The 15729-nt window shown below is 50.1% G+C and overlaps 1 protein-coding gene across 5 annotated transcripts in view; it reads right to left on the reverse strand.

Annotated features, from left to right (window-relative positions):
• The window catches only part of LOC142483194 (uncharacterized), an 18161-nt gene extending 3992 nt beyond the window's left edge, over positions 1-14169 (reverse strand). Inside the window, exons 1-3 of one of the 5 annotated variants that reach the window (XM_075583260.1) lie at positions 14129-14169; positions 2539-2698; positions 24-158 (exon numbers count right to left, since the gene is read on the reverse strand). In XM_075583260.1, coding sequence (XP_075439375.1) covers positions 24-138 — 115 coding nt within the window. In that variant the 5' untranslated portion in view covers positions 139-158; positions 2539-2698; positions 14129-14169. Of the gene's footprint in view, positions 1-23; positions 159-2511; positions 2699-13931; positions 14054-14128 lie in introns of those variants that run through there. The other 4 variants (XM_075583257.1, XM_075583258.1, XM_075583262.1 and 1 more) reach the window with 4 other exon arrangements.
• Between the last annotated feature and the right edge of the window lie 1560 nt (positions 14170-15729).

Consider the following 15729-nt stretch of genomic DNA (forward strand, 5'->3'; position numbering starts at 1 on the left):
TATCGCGACGACGGCATAGATACCTGGGATGAGTTTATCATTGCGACAGTCGTACAGCATCCCGATACTGAAAGGACGTCCCAGAGCAGCCAGCTCGATGCTGTCGCCGTCCGCTTTCGGAGCTGGATTCGTCGCCATAGTTTCCGATTTTGTGCAACCTGAAAAAAACAATCAGAAATCATTATTTCGATTCGATGGAAAAATAGGCTCCCGATAACCCCCCCTTTTTTCCTATATAACTTGTTATTGAATGGCTCCTCCTTCTGCTCCACATAACCACTATATAAACCTTCCCTTATAACACCTCATCTTGATACATATAACCCCTGCCTATAACACATCCTATTGGTCCAATATAAGAAGGAACGGTTTATTGGACCAATAGGATGTGTTATAAGCAAGGTTTGTATGTATCAACCACTCCGTGTAACTCCCATCGTTCCATAGAGCCCCTTCCTATAATTCCTATTGCATCAAGTAACTGCTCCCTTTAAATCCTATATGCTCAATATAACGGTTCCCTATAATGCCAGGCTTCATACAATCACTCCCCATAACGCATCCACTTGCTCCTCCTATTGCTCCATATAACACTCCAACACTCAACGGGACATATTCACTTAACTTCGATATGTTCAGCGCATTGCCGAGCGGCTTTGCATGTTCTTACTGCACTATAAGAAACGTGGGTCAAAATCGGTATTCACCAAGAAAAAAATCACTCGTTTTATATAATGCGGTAAAAAAAATGCAACATCGCACTATTTTGTGTGTTCCCCCCCCCCCCCACAAAAATACTTATCGCAATACTTGTGTTCAATTAAACTGCAGTCTGGAAGAAATGCACTAAGGGAGTTACATCTCCCTACGTAGCTCTTACAGGCGATCGCGCAGTTTTAATGTTAATTTTAATTACAGAGTATTGAAGAAGGGGGTCCCCGGAGCAGAGCCGCACTCATTTCAGCCTCGGGGACCCCCTGCTTGTTGAGTTACAGGCTCCCCGGTATGGAATGCCGGTATCTCCTGTGCGTTTAAATGTCCCGGTCACGTGATGCGAGACATTTAAACAATGCAGAGGGTTTATGACTTGCCGTGGGTCTATGCTGGTTTTCAAAGGGAACTTAATTAAGAGTTTAATTTGGATTTTAAAAGTACAAAGGAATGGTTTTTGGCCTGTTGGCCAGGCATAGTGTTAAAAAAAACTGATAGGAACATATGTTTTGCCAGAGCTGGGAGTAAAATGTGTCTTTCCTAAATACTATCTGTGGGAATCAGCCCAGGATTGCGTACACACGAGGGCAGAGTATAAAAGATTTACTAATCACTGCAGACAATAAAAAACATTATACACCCACACACTTCATGAGCAGTCTCTCTACTCTAAGAGTAGAGAATCACTCTACTCTTTCCTAGATCTGTCTCAGCGCCTCCCCTGCTGAAATCCCTCTCCTGGCTTCCGATCAAATCCCGCATCTCACATTCCATTCTTCTCCTCACTTTTAAAGCTTTACACTCCTCTGCCCCTCCTTACATCTCAGCCCTAATTTCTCGCTATGCACCATCCCGACTCTTGCGTTCTTCTCAAGGATGTCTTCTTTCTACCCCCTTCTGTATCTAAAGCTCTCTCCCGCCTTAAACCTTTTTCACTGACTGCCCCACACCTCTGGAATGCCCTTCCCCTCAGTACCCGACTAGCACCCTCTCTATCCACCTTTAAGACCCACCTTAAAACACACTTGCTTAAAGAAGCATATGAATAGCACTGTGGATAATACTAGACACATGATACATAAAGCTTGGCCCCCTGCAGACGCACTTACCAGAACTCCCTCCTACTGTTTCTGTACGTTCTCCCTACCTACCAATTAGACTGTAGCTCCTCAGAGCAGGGACTCCTCTTCCTTAATGTTACTTTTATGTCTGAAGCGCTTATTCCCATGACCTGTTATTTATATTATTTGTTATTTATATGATTACAACGTGTATTACTACTGTGAAGCGCTATGTACATTTATGGCGCTATATAAATAAAGACATACAATACAGTCTTAAACCAGGCTGCTTCAAATGTTTTGGATGTTCTGTCTGCAACAGTTTAAGTACAGGCAACGAATCCCATTACCCCAGAAGCGGACAAAAATAGGAAATAAAACATAGGATAACACGCACCTCAATAAATATAGTATACATCATCAAATGCCCCATGTGGGTTACTATATATAGGTAAAACCTAGACGCATTTCATCGAACACAGAAGTAAAATTAATGGGGAAAAAGGATGATACCTCGCTGATATACAAACACCAAAAGGGGCGCCAAAGAAGAAAATACAAAGATATAATTATATAAAATGTTTATATATTGACCCATAAAAAAACATATAACTTCAACATAAAAGAACAAGATCATGTAAGATCGAACGGTCCGAGCCCCCATAAGGGATAGGGTATAAAAACCCTACCACTAAACAAAGATCCTATGATGATAAATAGGGTGAAAAAAACGAGCTACCAAGATGCAAAAATGGCTACTGTCAACTTTTGTTAGTAGGCGTCCTCGTGGAGTTGCGCCGCTAGCAGCTTCCGGGTTCCGTCGTTACGTGTCTCCCGTCACTGCTGTGACCTCACCACTCTACCCGTTTCGCGTCGTCTGGACACTTCTTCAGGGGGGGCTGCTTCAAATGTTTTGGATGTTCTGTCTGCAACAGTTTAAACACAGGCAAACGAATTCCATCACCCCAGAAGCGGACAAAAAGACGACATAAAACATAGGATCACACACACCTCAATAAATGTAGTACACATCATCAAATGCCCATGTGGGTTAATATACGTAGGTAAAACCAATAGGATACTCAAGACACGTATCATCGAACACAGAAGTAAAATTAATGGGGGAAAAGGATGATACCGCGCTGATATCACACTGTACATAGCGTAGCTTCTCTTAAGCTAATGGGTATAGACCAATTTAATAAAACCTTCTCAGGGGCAGAAAAAGATAAGGCATCGCTACAAAAAGAAGCCTAGTGGATGTTCACCCTGGACACTGTATACCCAAGAGGATTAAATGACTACCTATCCATCAGTAGCTTCCTAGACAGTAGATAAACACGCATTAACATTATCATGTCTTATTTACAGTTCTACTATCTGTCCACGAAAGGTTGGTACTATAGCTAGCATTAGAACTCACTTCCTTTTTTTAACTTTGTTAGCCTTTTAACTTAGTGATTATTAGTTAGCCTTTTAGTAGGTTTAAGAGTAGACACTTAAGAGAGGTGTTGGTTGCACTTTGAGACATTTATTGATTGCATATGTTTCTTCTTTGCATGGAGTTCAACTACCCACTTTACAAGAATCGGAGTGACAGCACGACCGCCCCTCCCCCCTGTTCCAAGAGATGGGAGCATCCCCCCTGTTCCAAGAGATGGGAGCATCCCTCCCTGTTCTAAGAGATGGGAGCTTCCGCCCTGTTCCAAGAGATGGGAGCTTCCCCCCCCCTGTTCCAAGAGATGGGAGCTTGCACCCCCCTGTTCCAAGAGATGGGAGCTTCCCCCCCCCCCTGTTCCAAGAGATGGGAGCATCCCCCCTGTTCCAAGAGATGGGAGCTTCCCCCCCTGATCCAAGAGATGGGAGCTTCCCCCCAGTTCCAAGAGATGGGAGCATCCCCCCTGTTCCAAGAGATGGGAGCTTCCTCCCTGTTCCAAGAGATGGGAGCTTCCGCCCTGTTCCAAGAGATGGGAGCTTCCGCCCTGTTTCAAGAGATGGGAGCTTCCCCCCCAACCCCTGTTCCAAGAGATGGGAGCTTCCCCCCCCCCCCTGTTCCAAGAGATGGGAGCTTCCTCCCTGTTCCAAGAGATGGGAGCTTCCGCCCTGTTCCAAGAGATGGGAGCTTCCCCCCTGTTCCAAGAGATGGGAGCATCCCCCTTGTTCCAAGAGATGGGAGCTTCCGCCCTGTTCCAAGAGATGGGAGCTTCCCCCCCCTGTTCCAAGAGATGGGAGCTTCCGCCTTGTTCCAAGAGATGGGAGCTTCCCCCCCTCCCCTGTTCCAAGAGATGGGAGCTTCCCCCCCCCCTGTTCCAAGAGATGGGAGCTTCCTCCCTGTTCCAAGAGATGGGAGCTTCCGCCCTGTTCCAAGAGATGGGAGCATCCCCCTTGTTCCAAGAGATGGGAGCTTCCACCCTGTTCCAAGAGATGGGAGCTTCCCCCCCCTGTTCCAAGAGATGGGAGCTTCCGCCCTGTTCCAAGAGATGGGAGCTTCCCCCCCCCCTGTTCCAAGAGATGGGAGCTTTCCCCCCCCCTGTTCCAAGAGATGGGAGCTTCCGCCCTGTTCCAAGAGATGGGAGCATCCCCCTTGTTCCAAGAGATGGGAGCTTCCGCCCTGTTCCAAGAGATGGGAGCTTCCCCCCCCCCTGTTCCAAGAGATGGGAGCTTCCGCCCTGTTCCAAGAGATGGGAGCTTCCCCCCCCCTGTTCCAAGAGATGGGAGCTTCCGCCCTGTTCCAAGAGATGGGAGCGTCCCCCCCCCCTGTTCCAAGAGATGGGAGCTTGCACCCCCCTGTTCCAAGAGATGGGAGCTTGCACCCCCCTGTTCCAAGAGATGGGAGCTTCCGCCCTGTTCCAAGAGATGGGAGCTTCCCCCCCTGATCCAAGAGATGGGAGCATCCCCCCTGTTCCAAGAGATGGGAGCTTGCACCCCCCTGTTCCAAGAGATGGGAGCTTCCGCCCTGTTCCAAGAGATGGGAGATTCCCCGCCCCCCTGTTCCAAGAGATGGGAGCTTCCCCCCTGTTCCAAGAGATGGGAGCATCCCCCCTGTTCCAAGAGATGGGAGCTTGCACCCCCCTGTTCCAAGAGATGGGAGCTTCCCCCCTGTTCCAAGAGATGGGAGCTTCCCCCCTGTTCCAAGAGATGGGAGCTTCCGCCCTGTTCCAAGAGATGGGAGCTTCCCCCCTGTTTCAAGAGATGGGAGCTTTCCCCCCCCCTGTTCCAAGAGATGAGAGCTTCCCCCCCCCCCCCTGTTCCAAGAGATTGGAGCTTCCTCCCTGTTCCAAGAGATGGGAGCTTCCGCCCTGTTCCAAGAGATGGGAGCTTCCCCCCTGTTCCAAGAGATGGGAGCATCCCCCTTGTTCCAAGAGATGGGAGCTTCCGCCCTGTTCCAAGAGATGGGAGCTTCCCCCCCCTGTTCCAAGAGATGGGAGCTTCCGCCCTGTTCCAAGAGATGGGAGCTTCCCCCCCCCCCCCCCTGTTCCAAGAGATGGGAGCTTCCCCCCCTCTGTTCCAAGAGATGGGAGCTTCCTCCCTGTTCCAAGAGATGGGAGCTTCCGCCCTGTTCCAAGAGATGGGAGCTTCCCCCATGTTCCAAGAGATGGGAGCATCCCCCTTGTTCCAAGAGATGGGAGCTTCCGCCCTGTTCCAAGAGATGGGAGCTTCCCCCCCCCTGTTCCAAGAGATGGGAGCTTCCGCCCTGTTCCAAGAGATGGGAGCTTCCCCCCCTGTTCCAAGAGATGGGAGCTTCCGCCCTGTTCCAAGAGATGGGAGCATCCCCCTTGTTCCAAGAGATGGGAGCTTCCCCCCTGTTCCAAGAGATAGGAGCTTCCCCCCCCTGTTCCAAGAGATGGGAGCTTCCCCCCTGTTCCAAGAGATAGGAGCTTCCCCCCCTGTTCCAAGAGATGGGAGCTTCCGCCCTGTTCCAAGAGATGGGAGCTTCCGCCCTGTTCCAAGAGATGGGAGCTTCCCCCCCTGTTCCAAGAGATAGGAGCTTCCCCCTGTTCCAAGAGATAGGAGCTTCCCCCCCTGTTCCAAGCGATGGGAGCTTCCGCCCCTGTTCCAAGAGATGGGAGCTTCCGCCCTGTTCCAAGAGATGGGAGCTTCCCCCCCTGTTCCAAGAGATCTGAGCTTCTGCCCTGTTCCAAGAGATGGGAGCTTCCGCCCTGTTCCAAGAGATGGGAGCTTCCGCCCTGTTCCAAGAGATGGGAGCTTCCCCCCCTGTTCCAAGAGATGGGAGCTTCCGCCCTGTTCCAAGAGATGGGAGCATCCCCCTTGTTCCAAGAGATGGGAGCTTCCCCCCTGTTCCAAGAGATAGGAGCTTCCCCCCCTGTTCCAAGCGATGGGAGCTTCCGCCCCTGTTCCAAGAGATGGGAGCTTCCCCCCCCTGTTCCAAGAGATGGGAGCTTCCGCCCTGTTCCAAGAGATGGGAGCTTCCCCCCCCCCCTGTTCCAAGAGATGGGAGCTTTCCCCCCCCCTGTTCCAAGAGATGGGAGCTTCCGCCCTGTTCCAAGAGATGGGAGCATCCCCCTTGTTCCAAGAGATGGGAGCTTCCGCCCTGTTCCAAGAGATGGGAGCTTCCCCCCCCCTGTTCCAAGAGATGGGAGCTTTCCCCCCCCCTGTTCCAAGAGATGGGAGCTTTCCCCCCCCCTGTTCCAAGAGATGGGAGCTTCCGCCCTGTTCCAAGAGATGGGAGCATCCCCCTTGTTCCAAGAGATGGGAGCTTCCGCCCTGTTCCAAGAGATGGGAGCTTCCCCCCCCCCTGTTCCAAGAGATGGGAGCTTCCGCCCTGTTCCAAGAGATGGGAGCTTCCCCCCCCCCCCTGTTCCAAGAGATGGGAGCTTCCGCCCTGTTCCAAGAGATGGGAGCGTCCCCCCCCCTGTTCCAAGAGATGGGAGCTTGCACCCCCCTGTTCCAAGAGATGGGAGCTTGCACCCCCCTGTTCCAAGAGATGGGAGCTTCCGCCCTGTTCCAAGAGATGGGAGCTTCCCCCCCTGATCCAAGAGATGGGAGCATCCCCCCTGTTCCAAGAGATGGGAGCTTGCACCCCCCTGTTCCAAGAGATGGGAGCTTCCGCCCTGTTCCAAGAGATGGGAGATTCCCCCCCCCCTGTTCCAAGAGATGGGAGCTTCCCCCCTGTTCCAAGAGATGGGAGCATCCCCCCTGTTCCAAGAGATGGGAGCTTGCACCCCCCTGTTCCAAGAGATGGGAGCTTCCCCCCTGTTCCAAGAGATGGGAGCTTCCCCCCTGTTCCAAGAGATGGGAGCTTCCGCCCTGTTCCAAGAGATGGGAGCTTCCCCCCTGTTTCAAGAGATGGGAGCTTCCCCCCCCCCTGTTCCAAGAGATGGGAGCTTCCCCCCCCCCCTGTTCCAAGAGATTGGAGCTTCCTCCCTGTTCCAAGAGATGGGAGCTTCCGCCCTGTTCCAAGAGATGGGAGCTTCCCCCCTGTTCCAAGAGATGGGAGCATCCCCCTTGTTCCAAGAGATGGGAGCTTCCGCCCTGTTCCAAGAGATGGGAGCTTCCCCCCCCTGTTCCAAGAGATGGGAGCTTCCGCCCTGTTCCAAGAGATGGGAGCTTCCCCCCCCCCCCTGTTCCAAGAGATGGGAGCTTCCCCCCCCCTGTTCCAAGAGATGGGAGCTTCCTCCCTGTTCCAAGAGATGGGAGCTTCCGCCCTGTTCCAAGAGATGGGAGCTTCCCCCCTGTTCCAAGAGATGGGAGCATCCCCCTTGTTCCAAGAGATGGGAGCTTCCGCCCTGTTCCAAGAGATGGGAGCTTCCCCCCCCCCTGTTCCAAGAGATGGGAGCTTCCGCCCTGTTCCAAGAGATGGGAGCTTCCCCCCCTGTTCCAAGAGATGGGAGCTTCCGCTCTGTTCCAAGAGATGGGAGCATCCCCCTTGTTCCAAGAGATGGGAGCTTCCCCCCTGTTCCAAGAGATAGGAGCTTCCCCCCCCCTGTTCCAAGAGATGGGAGCTTCCCCCCTGTTCCAAGAGATAGGAGCTTCCCCCCCTGTTCCAAGAGATGGGAGCTTCCGCCCTGTTCCAAGAGATGGGAGCTTCCGCCCTGTTCCAAGAGATGGGAGCTTCCCCCCCTGTTCCAAGAGATAGGAGCTTCCCCCTGTTCCAAGAGATAGGAGCTTCCCCCCCTGTTCCAAGCGATGGGAGCTTCCGCCCCTGTTCCAAGAGATGGGAGCTTCCGCCCTGTTCCAAGAGATGGGAGCTTCCCCCCCTGTTCCAAGAGATCTGAGCTTCTGCCCTGTTCCAAGAGATGGGAGCTTCCGCCCTGTTCCAAGAGATGGGAGCTTCCGCCCTGTTCCAAGAGATGGGAGCTTCCCCCCCTGTTCCAAGAGATGGGAGCTTCCGCCCTGTTCCAAGAGATGGGAGCATCCCCCTTGTTCCAAGAGATGGGAGCTTCCCCCCTGTTCCAAGAGATAGGAGCTTCCCCCCCTGTTCCAAGCGATGGGAGCTTCCGCCCCTGTTCCAAGAGATGGGAGCTTCCCCCCCTGTTCCAAGCGATGGGAGCTTCCGCCCTGTACCAAGAGATGGGAGCTTCCGCCCTGTTCCAAGAAATGGGAGCTTCCGCCCTGTTCCAAGAGATGGGAGCTTCCGCCCTGTTCCAAGAGATAGGAGCTTCCCCCTGTTCCAAGAGATAGGAGCTTCCCCCCCCTGTTCCAAGCGATGGGAGCTTCCGCCCCTGTTCCAAGAGATGGGAGCTTCTGCCCTGTTCCAAGAGATGGGAGCTTCCCCCCCTGTTCCAAGAGATGGGAGCTTCTGCCCTGTTCCAAGAGATGGGAGCTTCCCCCCTGTTCCAAGAGATGGGAGCTTCCCCCCCCCCTGTTCCAAGAGATGGGAGCTTCCGCCCTGTTCCAAGAGATGGGAGCTTTCCCCCCCCTGTTCCAAGAGATGGGAGCTTCCGCCCTGTTCCAAGAGATGGGAGCTTCCCCCCTGTTCCAAGAGATGTGAGCTTCCCCCCTGTTCCAAGAGATGGGAGCTTCCGCCCTGTTCCAAGAGATGGGAGCTTCTGCCCTGTTCCAAGAGATGGGAACTTCCGCCGTGTTCCAAGAGATGGGAGCTTCCCCCCCCTGTTCCAAGATATGGGAGCTTCCGCCTTGTTCCAAGAGATGGGAGCTTCCCCCTCCCTGTTCCAAGAGATCTGAGCTTCCGCCCTGTTCCAAGAGATGAGAGCTTCTGCCCTGTTCCAAGAGATGGGAGCTTCCGCCGTGTTCCAAGAGATGGGAGCTTCCCCCCCTGTTCCAAGAGATGGGAGCTTCCCCCCCTGTTCCAAGAGATGGGAGCTTCCGCCCTGTTCCAAGAGATGGGAGCTTCCCCCCCCCCCCTGTTCCAAGAGATCTGAGCTTCTGCCCTGTTCCAAGAGATGGGAGCTTCTGCCCTGTTCCAAGAGATGGGAGCTTCCCCCCTGTTCCAAGAGATGGGAGCTTCCCCCCCCCCTGTTCCAAGAGATGGGAGCTTCCGCCCTGTTCCAAGAGATGGGAGCTTTCCCCCCCCCCCTGTTCCAAGAGATGGGAGCTTCCGCCCTGTTCCAAGAGATGGGAGCTTCCCCCCTGTTCCAAGAGATGTGAGCTTCCCCCCTGTTCCAAGAGATGGGAGCTTCCGCCCTGTTCCAAGAGATAGGAGATTCTGCCCTGTTCCAAGAGATGGGAACTTCCGCCGTGTTCCAAGAGATGGGAGCTTCCCCCCTGTTCCAAGAGATGGGAGCTTCCCCCCCCTGTTCCAAGATATGGGAGCTTCCGCCCTGTTCCAAGAGATGGGAGCTTCCCCCTCCCTGTTCCAAGAGATCTGAGCTTCCGCCCTGTTCCAAGAGATGGGAGCTTCTGCCCTGTTCCAAGAGATGGGAGCTTCCCCCCTGTTCCAAGAGATGGGAGCTTCCGCCCTGTTCCAAGAGATGGGAGCTTCCCCCCCTGATCCAAGAGATGGGAGCTTCCGCCCTGTACCAAGAGATGGGAGCTTCCCCCATCGTTCCAAGAGATGGGAGCTTCTGCCCTGTTCCAAGAGATGGGAGCTTCCCCCCCCTGTTCCAAGAGATGGGAGCTTCCGCCCTGTTCCAAGAAATGGGAGCTTCCGCCCTGTTCCAAGATATGGGAGCTTCCCCCCCCTGTTCAAAGAGATGGGAGCTTCCACCCTGTTCCAAGAGATGGGAGCTTCCCCCCCCCCTGTTCCAAGAGATGGGAGCTTCCGCTTTGTTCCAAGAGATGGGAGCTTCCGCCCTGTTCCAAGAGATGGGAGCTTCCACCCTGTTCCAAGAGATGGGAGCTTCCCCCCCTGTTCCAAGAGATGGGAGCTTCCGCCCCTGTTCCAAGAGATGGGAGCTTCCGCCCCTGTTCCAAGAGATGGGAGCTTCCCCCCTGTTCCAAGAGATGGGAGCTTCCCCCCTGTTCCAAGAGATGGGAGCTTCCGCCCTGTTCCAAGAGATTGGAGCTTCCGCCCTGTTCCAAGAGATGGGAGCTTCCCCCCTGTTCCAATAGATGGGAGCTTCCCCCCTGTTCCAAGAGATGGGAGCTTCCCCCCTGTTCCAAGAAGATAGAAGCATCACAGCCGTTGCGCAAAACCGAAGAGGAATAAAAGGATAAAGACAGGATGGCTTCACATCGCGTCGGGCGTGACGCCATCAGAGGAGTACTCTTGCGCGAGTAAAGAAACCACGCCCAGGAACAAGCCTGATAGGTCCAACAACCAATCAGCAGACGCGGAGGGAGAACGCCCAGTGTCCTGACGTCACACAGCCAATCACCACTCAGACATTCTCAACATGCGGAAGAGCAATCAGGACACTATTGGACCCACATGGGGTAACGGAGGGGGGTGTTTTGGATTATTCACTATACTTGGGACTATTTATATCGGACTTTCTGACCATTTCTTTGCCGGTCACTTGAGAAAGAACTCTGTGCAGTTTGAAACGTCGTGTGTGCTACTGAAAGAATACATCTCTTCACAAAAAATCCGTTGTGCTCTGGATCTCCTATTTCACTACAAACATAAACAGAACACTGTTTTCAAAGCATCCCTGGAAGGGGGTGACTATCCCGTACCATCCCAAAGATGTGAAATATGGAATCATGGTGTTGACAGCGATGCTGAGGTATGTCATTTTGATATTTGCATTCTTGGAAAGGGGATGACTGCGATAAGACCAGAAATGGGAGGTCTAGCAAGTAATAAGGGACAGATATCCATTTGTCTCTCAAATGTTGGATTAAGATGGTCGTGATTAGTCTTAATGCGTCCGCCATGAGAATCTGAATGTATTTATGTAGCTCACGTGTGTAAGTATTGGAGACAGGAAGTTGTGAGTGAGGTTATATACTGAAGGAAGATTAAACGTTGTTTTGTAAAATGTTTTATTTTTCTGTCATAAAACTGGCAATCTCACAGCTGAATTACGACAGGTGTTGGTTTACGTTAGGGGGGTGGGGGGGGATCGTACTTAAGTCCAAGCAAGTATTATGAAAAACAGATTTCAACAGAGGTGTTTTTGGACCAAACACATGATATCTCATCTCCCCGCACCAGTGACCTCTCTGGGGAAAAAAACCTATGACATTCGGGCAATGTACTGTACTGTATAGGGATTTCTATTTTATGTTCTATCCTGTTATTTTGAGAAACTGTCTACATTTATTGTAATTATATGTTCTTGTAATCATTTTTCTGTAATCTAAACACTGTATTTATTTATAAACATATATACACACACACACACACACATATATATATTAAAAACATTTAATAAGTGATGCTTTGGGCTCTGAATGAACTGATTGCACACTTTGGGGAGAGTATTTTAATTTTGGACACATTTTGCTACAACAGATATTTGTGTGTTAAGTGCATAGTTGTTCTATTATAAACAGAGACCTGAGACCCAATGAAAATGAATGGGCAAACTACAAAACAAAAGAGCAACAAAATAAAACACATGACATTTAAATAAAAACAAGCATTTGACAATAAAGCCATTGATTTAATATTAACCCCTTACTCAATTGCAATCATATATATACGCTGCCACCATCAGATATGCAAATAAAAATAAGATGTAAAATTAAAGAAAAAAAAACTATGCACTTTAACACACAAAAATCCGTTGTAGTCAAATTTGTCCGAAAATGTAAATACTCTCTCCAGAGCGTATCTGCTCTTATTGCGTTCGTCTCCCTGCCACAAAGGCAAATATCAAAATGATGTACGTCGGCATCGCTAGGCCTGGCTAAGTTATTACCAGGCCATAAACCGCTGCTTTGTATTTTTAGCAACTCAACTTCAATCAAGTCCCTTTGAAGCTCCCACATATTCATGACATGTCAGAAACCCAAAAGATTGTATTTTTAAACCCAACTGATTGACCCATTAACCCCAGAAGCACCAGATGGATTAAAATAGGTGCGGGTGTAGTTGTGGGAGGGTGGTTAGGCCTCCCGGGTGGGTAGTGAGGAAGGTTAACCCCTTAATTACTATAGCGGTTACTAACCGCTAAGGTAATTATGGGGTCAGTGGCCAGTAGTTAGTTTTTTTATTGTAATGTTGCTGCCCACGGAGGACAAGGACACGCAGGAAGACGAGGACGGCCTTCATCCTGGCAGGGGTAACTACAACTTTAATTTACTTTATGCTGGCTGGGTAATGTTTTATTTTTAATGGGCAAATGCGCTATTAGGGGGGGAGAAAGGGGGAATGGGGGAAGGGGGAATGGGGTAGGGGCTCGGTGGGGTGTTGCATTTGGTATTTAATTTTATTGTACTGTAATGATTTTTTTGAATGGGGAAAAGCGCTATTAGCCATTGGCTTTTAGCATTACTGCTAGGTTGTAACCGCTAAGGTAATGAACTTCAACTGCAACCCTCCCTCAAGGCCTAAACACCCACCCTGGGGCAACAACCACCTTCACCCACCCCCCCTGTACCAACAACAAATCAGTTCCTGCCATTTAACACTTTTATTACCTTAGTGGTAAGCCGCCAAGGTAATTAAACTGGCTGTCATTTTATTTGTATGGCATAGGATTGAATCTGGGGGTCTCCGGAGCTGAAATGAATACGCCGGTCAGCTCCGGAGACCCCCCGAATTCAATCCTCGCAGTAAAATTAAAAGAAACTCCTTGATATGCGAATCGCGATTCTGATCTCGCCACCCTTTGGATTGTGAGAAAGGAACGCAAGGTTGCATAGCATAGTATAGTATTTGACATAGGTATCCCTAACGGAGCATGAGCTGGCGCTTGTATTAACGCTCGAGCTCCTCTCGCTCCCAATAAAACATTAACGATATCTCGCAGCAATGTAAGTTCTGCTGTAGCATTAATACGCTCTGCCGCCGCATCCTGTGCCACTGGTGTTAAATCAGTTCATGTAGCCGGCGTATATAAGTGTGCGCGAAGTGATCCCCATCGTGCACCAGAATTTATGGGACCGTGCCTGTTTATGCCGATTTCTGGCTGATGCCCCAAAATAACGACTGCCTCATCATAGCTCAAATTAATGATTGTATGTGTCAACGGGTTGTATGCTTGTTGTATATACCTGTATGTGACTTGATCTGCATTTGTATGGATAGTAACGTATGAATATATGGCACCAGGTCCCCACGGACCAAACTGAATTTCAAATGCAACAGTTTCACCATCAATCAGATCTCTCCGATTCTGATTTCTCATTAACATATCAAGGTTTGCAACTCGTGCAAAATCCCTGCCAGCCATGATACACGATTGAAATTGGTACCTTCTCTATTGTAAAGAGGAAATAGCATACACGTGTACTTTAAAGGATGAAATGGGTAACATATAATACATTTTCTTTGCTACTTATACAAGTCAAGAGTATATATATAAAAAAAAACAAACATGTTGGAGCCCCAAATATTGGGGGGGGGGGGCGGCTACACCCTTTTCTCCCGAGTAACGTCTTACATTGAATTATTCTCTACCCTAAATAGAGGTATACATTGCAATATTATACTGGTAGAATTATGGTCTTACACCCATAAGATAAGGTATCGTAAGAATATTATAAAAGAGAGGTACTCAGAGTTTGCATGAGATAAAACTTACATTTATTGTATACAGCATAAGCAATAAGCAAATGCTATAATCCGTTATACATATATATCTATGCAGAGTTAGTTACACATTAGGTATGCTTGCTCATACTCACGACCCTGAGATTATGGTATCATCCCAGGTCAGTCTCGACGGTTATCGTCGCGTGCTGTGCTTTCTCTGGTTCTGACCCTTCAGGGATTACACACCCCTTATATTCCCTTAGCATACACTATTGCTATGCTGAAGCGGGGGGGGGGTTTATACTTCTGCTTTTCTTACAAAATAATCCTTCATGGCAGCAACACTTACTCAGAAACGGTCAACGGACTAACTTCCCCTTTTCCTTTCCTGCGAGCACAAGAAATAGCGAAATATATTATCCGGACACATAGGAAAATAAAATGCATGAAACCTCCCCCCCCCCCACCCCCATTGCAAAATAGGCCAGCTTGTGTATCATAGGCCGAAAGAACCAAACGGTTCCTGTACTGCACAGCTAAGCTGTACCCAAAGATATCTGGCTATATATTCCTATTACCCATAACACCACCTTCACGCTATTAGCCATTGGCTTTTAGCATTACTGCTAGGTTGTAACCGCTAAGGTAATGAACTTCAACTGCAACCCTCCCTGAAGGCCTAAACACCCACCCTGGGGCAACTACCACCTTCAACCACCCCCCCTGTACCAACAACAAATCAGTTCCTGCCATTTAACACTTTTATTACCTCAGTGGTAAGCCGCCAAGGTAATTAACTGGCTGTCATTTTATTTTTAGGACATAGGATTGAATCGGGGGGTCTCCGGAGCGGGTCAGCTCCAGAGACCCCCCCGGATTCAATCCTCCCCAGTAAAAATAAAAGAAACTCCTTGATATGCGAATCGCGATCCTGATCTCGCCACCCTTTGGATTGGGAGAAAAGAACGCAGGGTTGTATAGTATAGTATAGTGTAGTATAGTATAGTATAGTATAGTATAGTATAGTATAGTATAGTATAGTATAGTGTAGTATAGTGTAGTATAGTTGTGTAGTATAGTGTAGTACAGTATAGTATAGTATAGTAGTGAGTAGCGGTTGCTGGCAAGAAATGCGCGTTTGGGCATTTTTTCAGCTACCGCACTACTTGTTATAGCCAGAGTGTTGTAGCTCGTTAAAAAGCCGTTGTAGGGCGATATCGCCCCGTTATCGAAGCTTTGTGAATAGCTGCAGATGCAGCGGCCGTTATTCGAACAAATCTCGAAATGGAGATTTCCCCCGTGATCCTCACTAGTGTCGCCGGGGCAGACTCTAATGGCCCATCGGATTAACACAGCAGGGGTCCCTACTGTGTGAGTCCTACCGGGGGTCTGCCTTTCTGTAATGGATGCGCAGTAAGAGATAGGCGACCCGTGGGGACCACCCGGAGGCCCCCAGACACCCATGGGTACCCACCCTGGGTGCATTGTGGGGCCTGCGGACACCCGTGGGGACCCCCGCCGGCCTGTGATATTAATCCTGTGTTTATAAATATTGGTTTTACAGTATGTGGGGCACAGGGTGGGTTGTGTATTGGTGCTTACTAGATATTTCATTTTAAACATTACAGTAATGTAGCAGGGGGTCTCCGGAGCTGAGCCGCATTGATTTCAGGTCCGGGGACCCCCTACTTCCCGAGATACAAGCCCCGTTATGGGGTGCCGGTATCTCCAATGCATGGAAATATCCCACGGTCACGTGACGCGAGACATTAACATGCATAAGAGATACCGGCACCCCATAACGGGGCCTGTATCTCGGGAAGCAGGGGGTCCCCGGACCTGAAATCAATGCGGTTCAGCTCCGGAGACCCCCTACTACATTACTGTAATGTTTAAAATGAAATAAATCCCCCGCGATCGCTTGCGAGAGGCGCGCAGTTAGAGTGACTG

Source organism: Ascaphus truei, unplaced genomic scaffold (assembly GCF_040206685.1).
Source record: "Ascaphus truei isolate aAscTru1 unplaced genomic scaffold, aAscTru1.hap1 HAP1_SCAFFOLD_306, whole genome shotgun sequence".
Classification (NCBI taxonomy): Eukaryota; Metazoa; Chordata; class Amphibia; order Anura; family Ascaphidae; genus Ascaphus; species Ascaphus truei.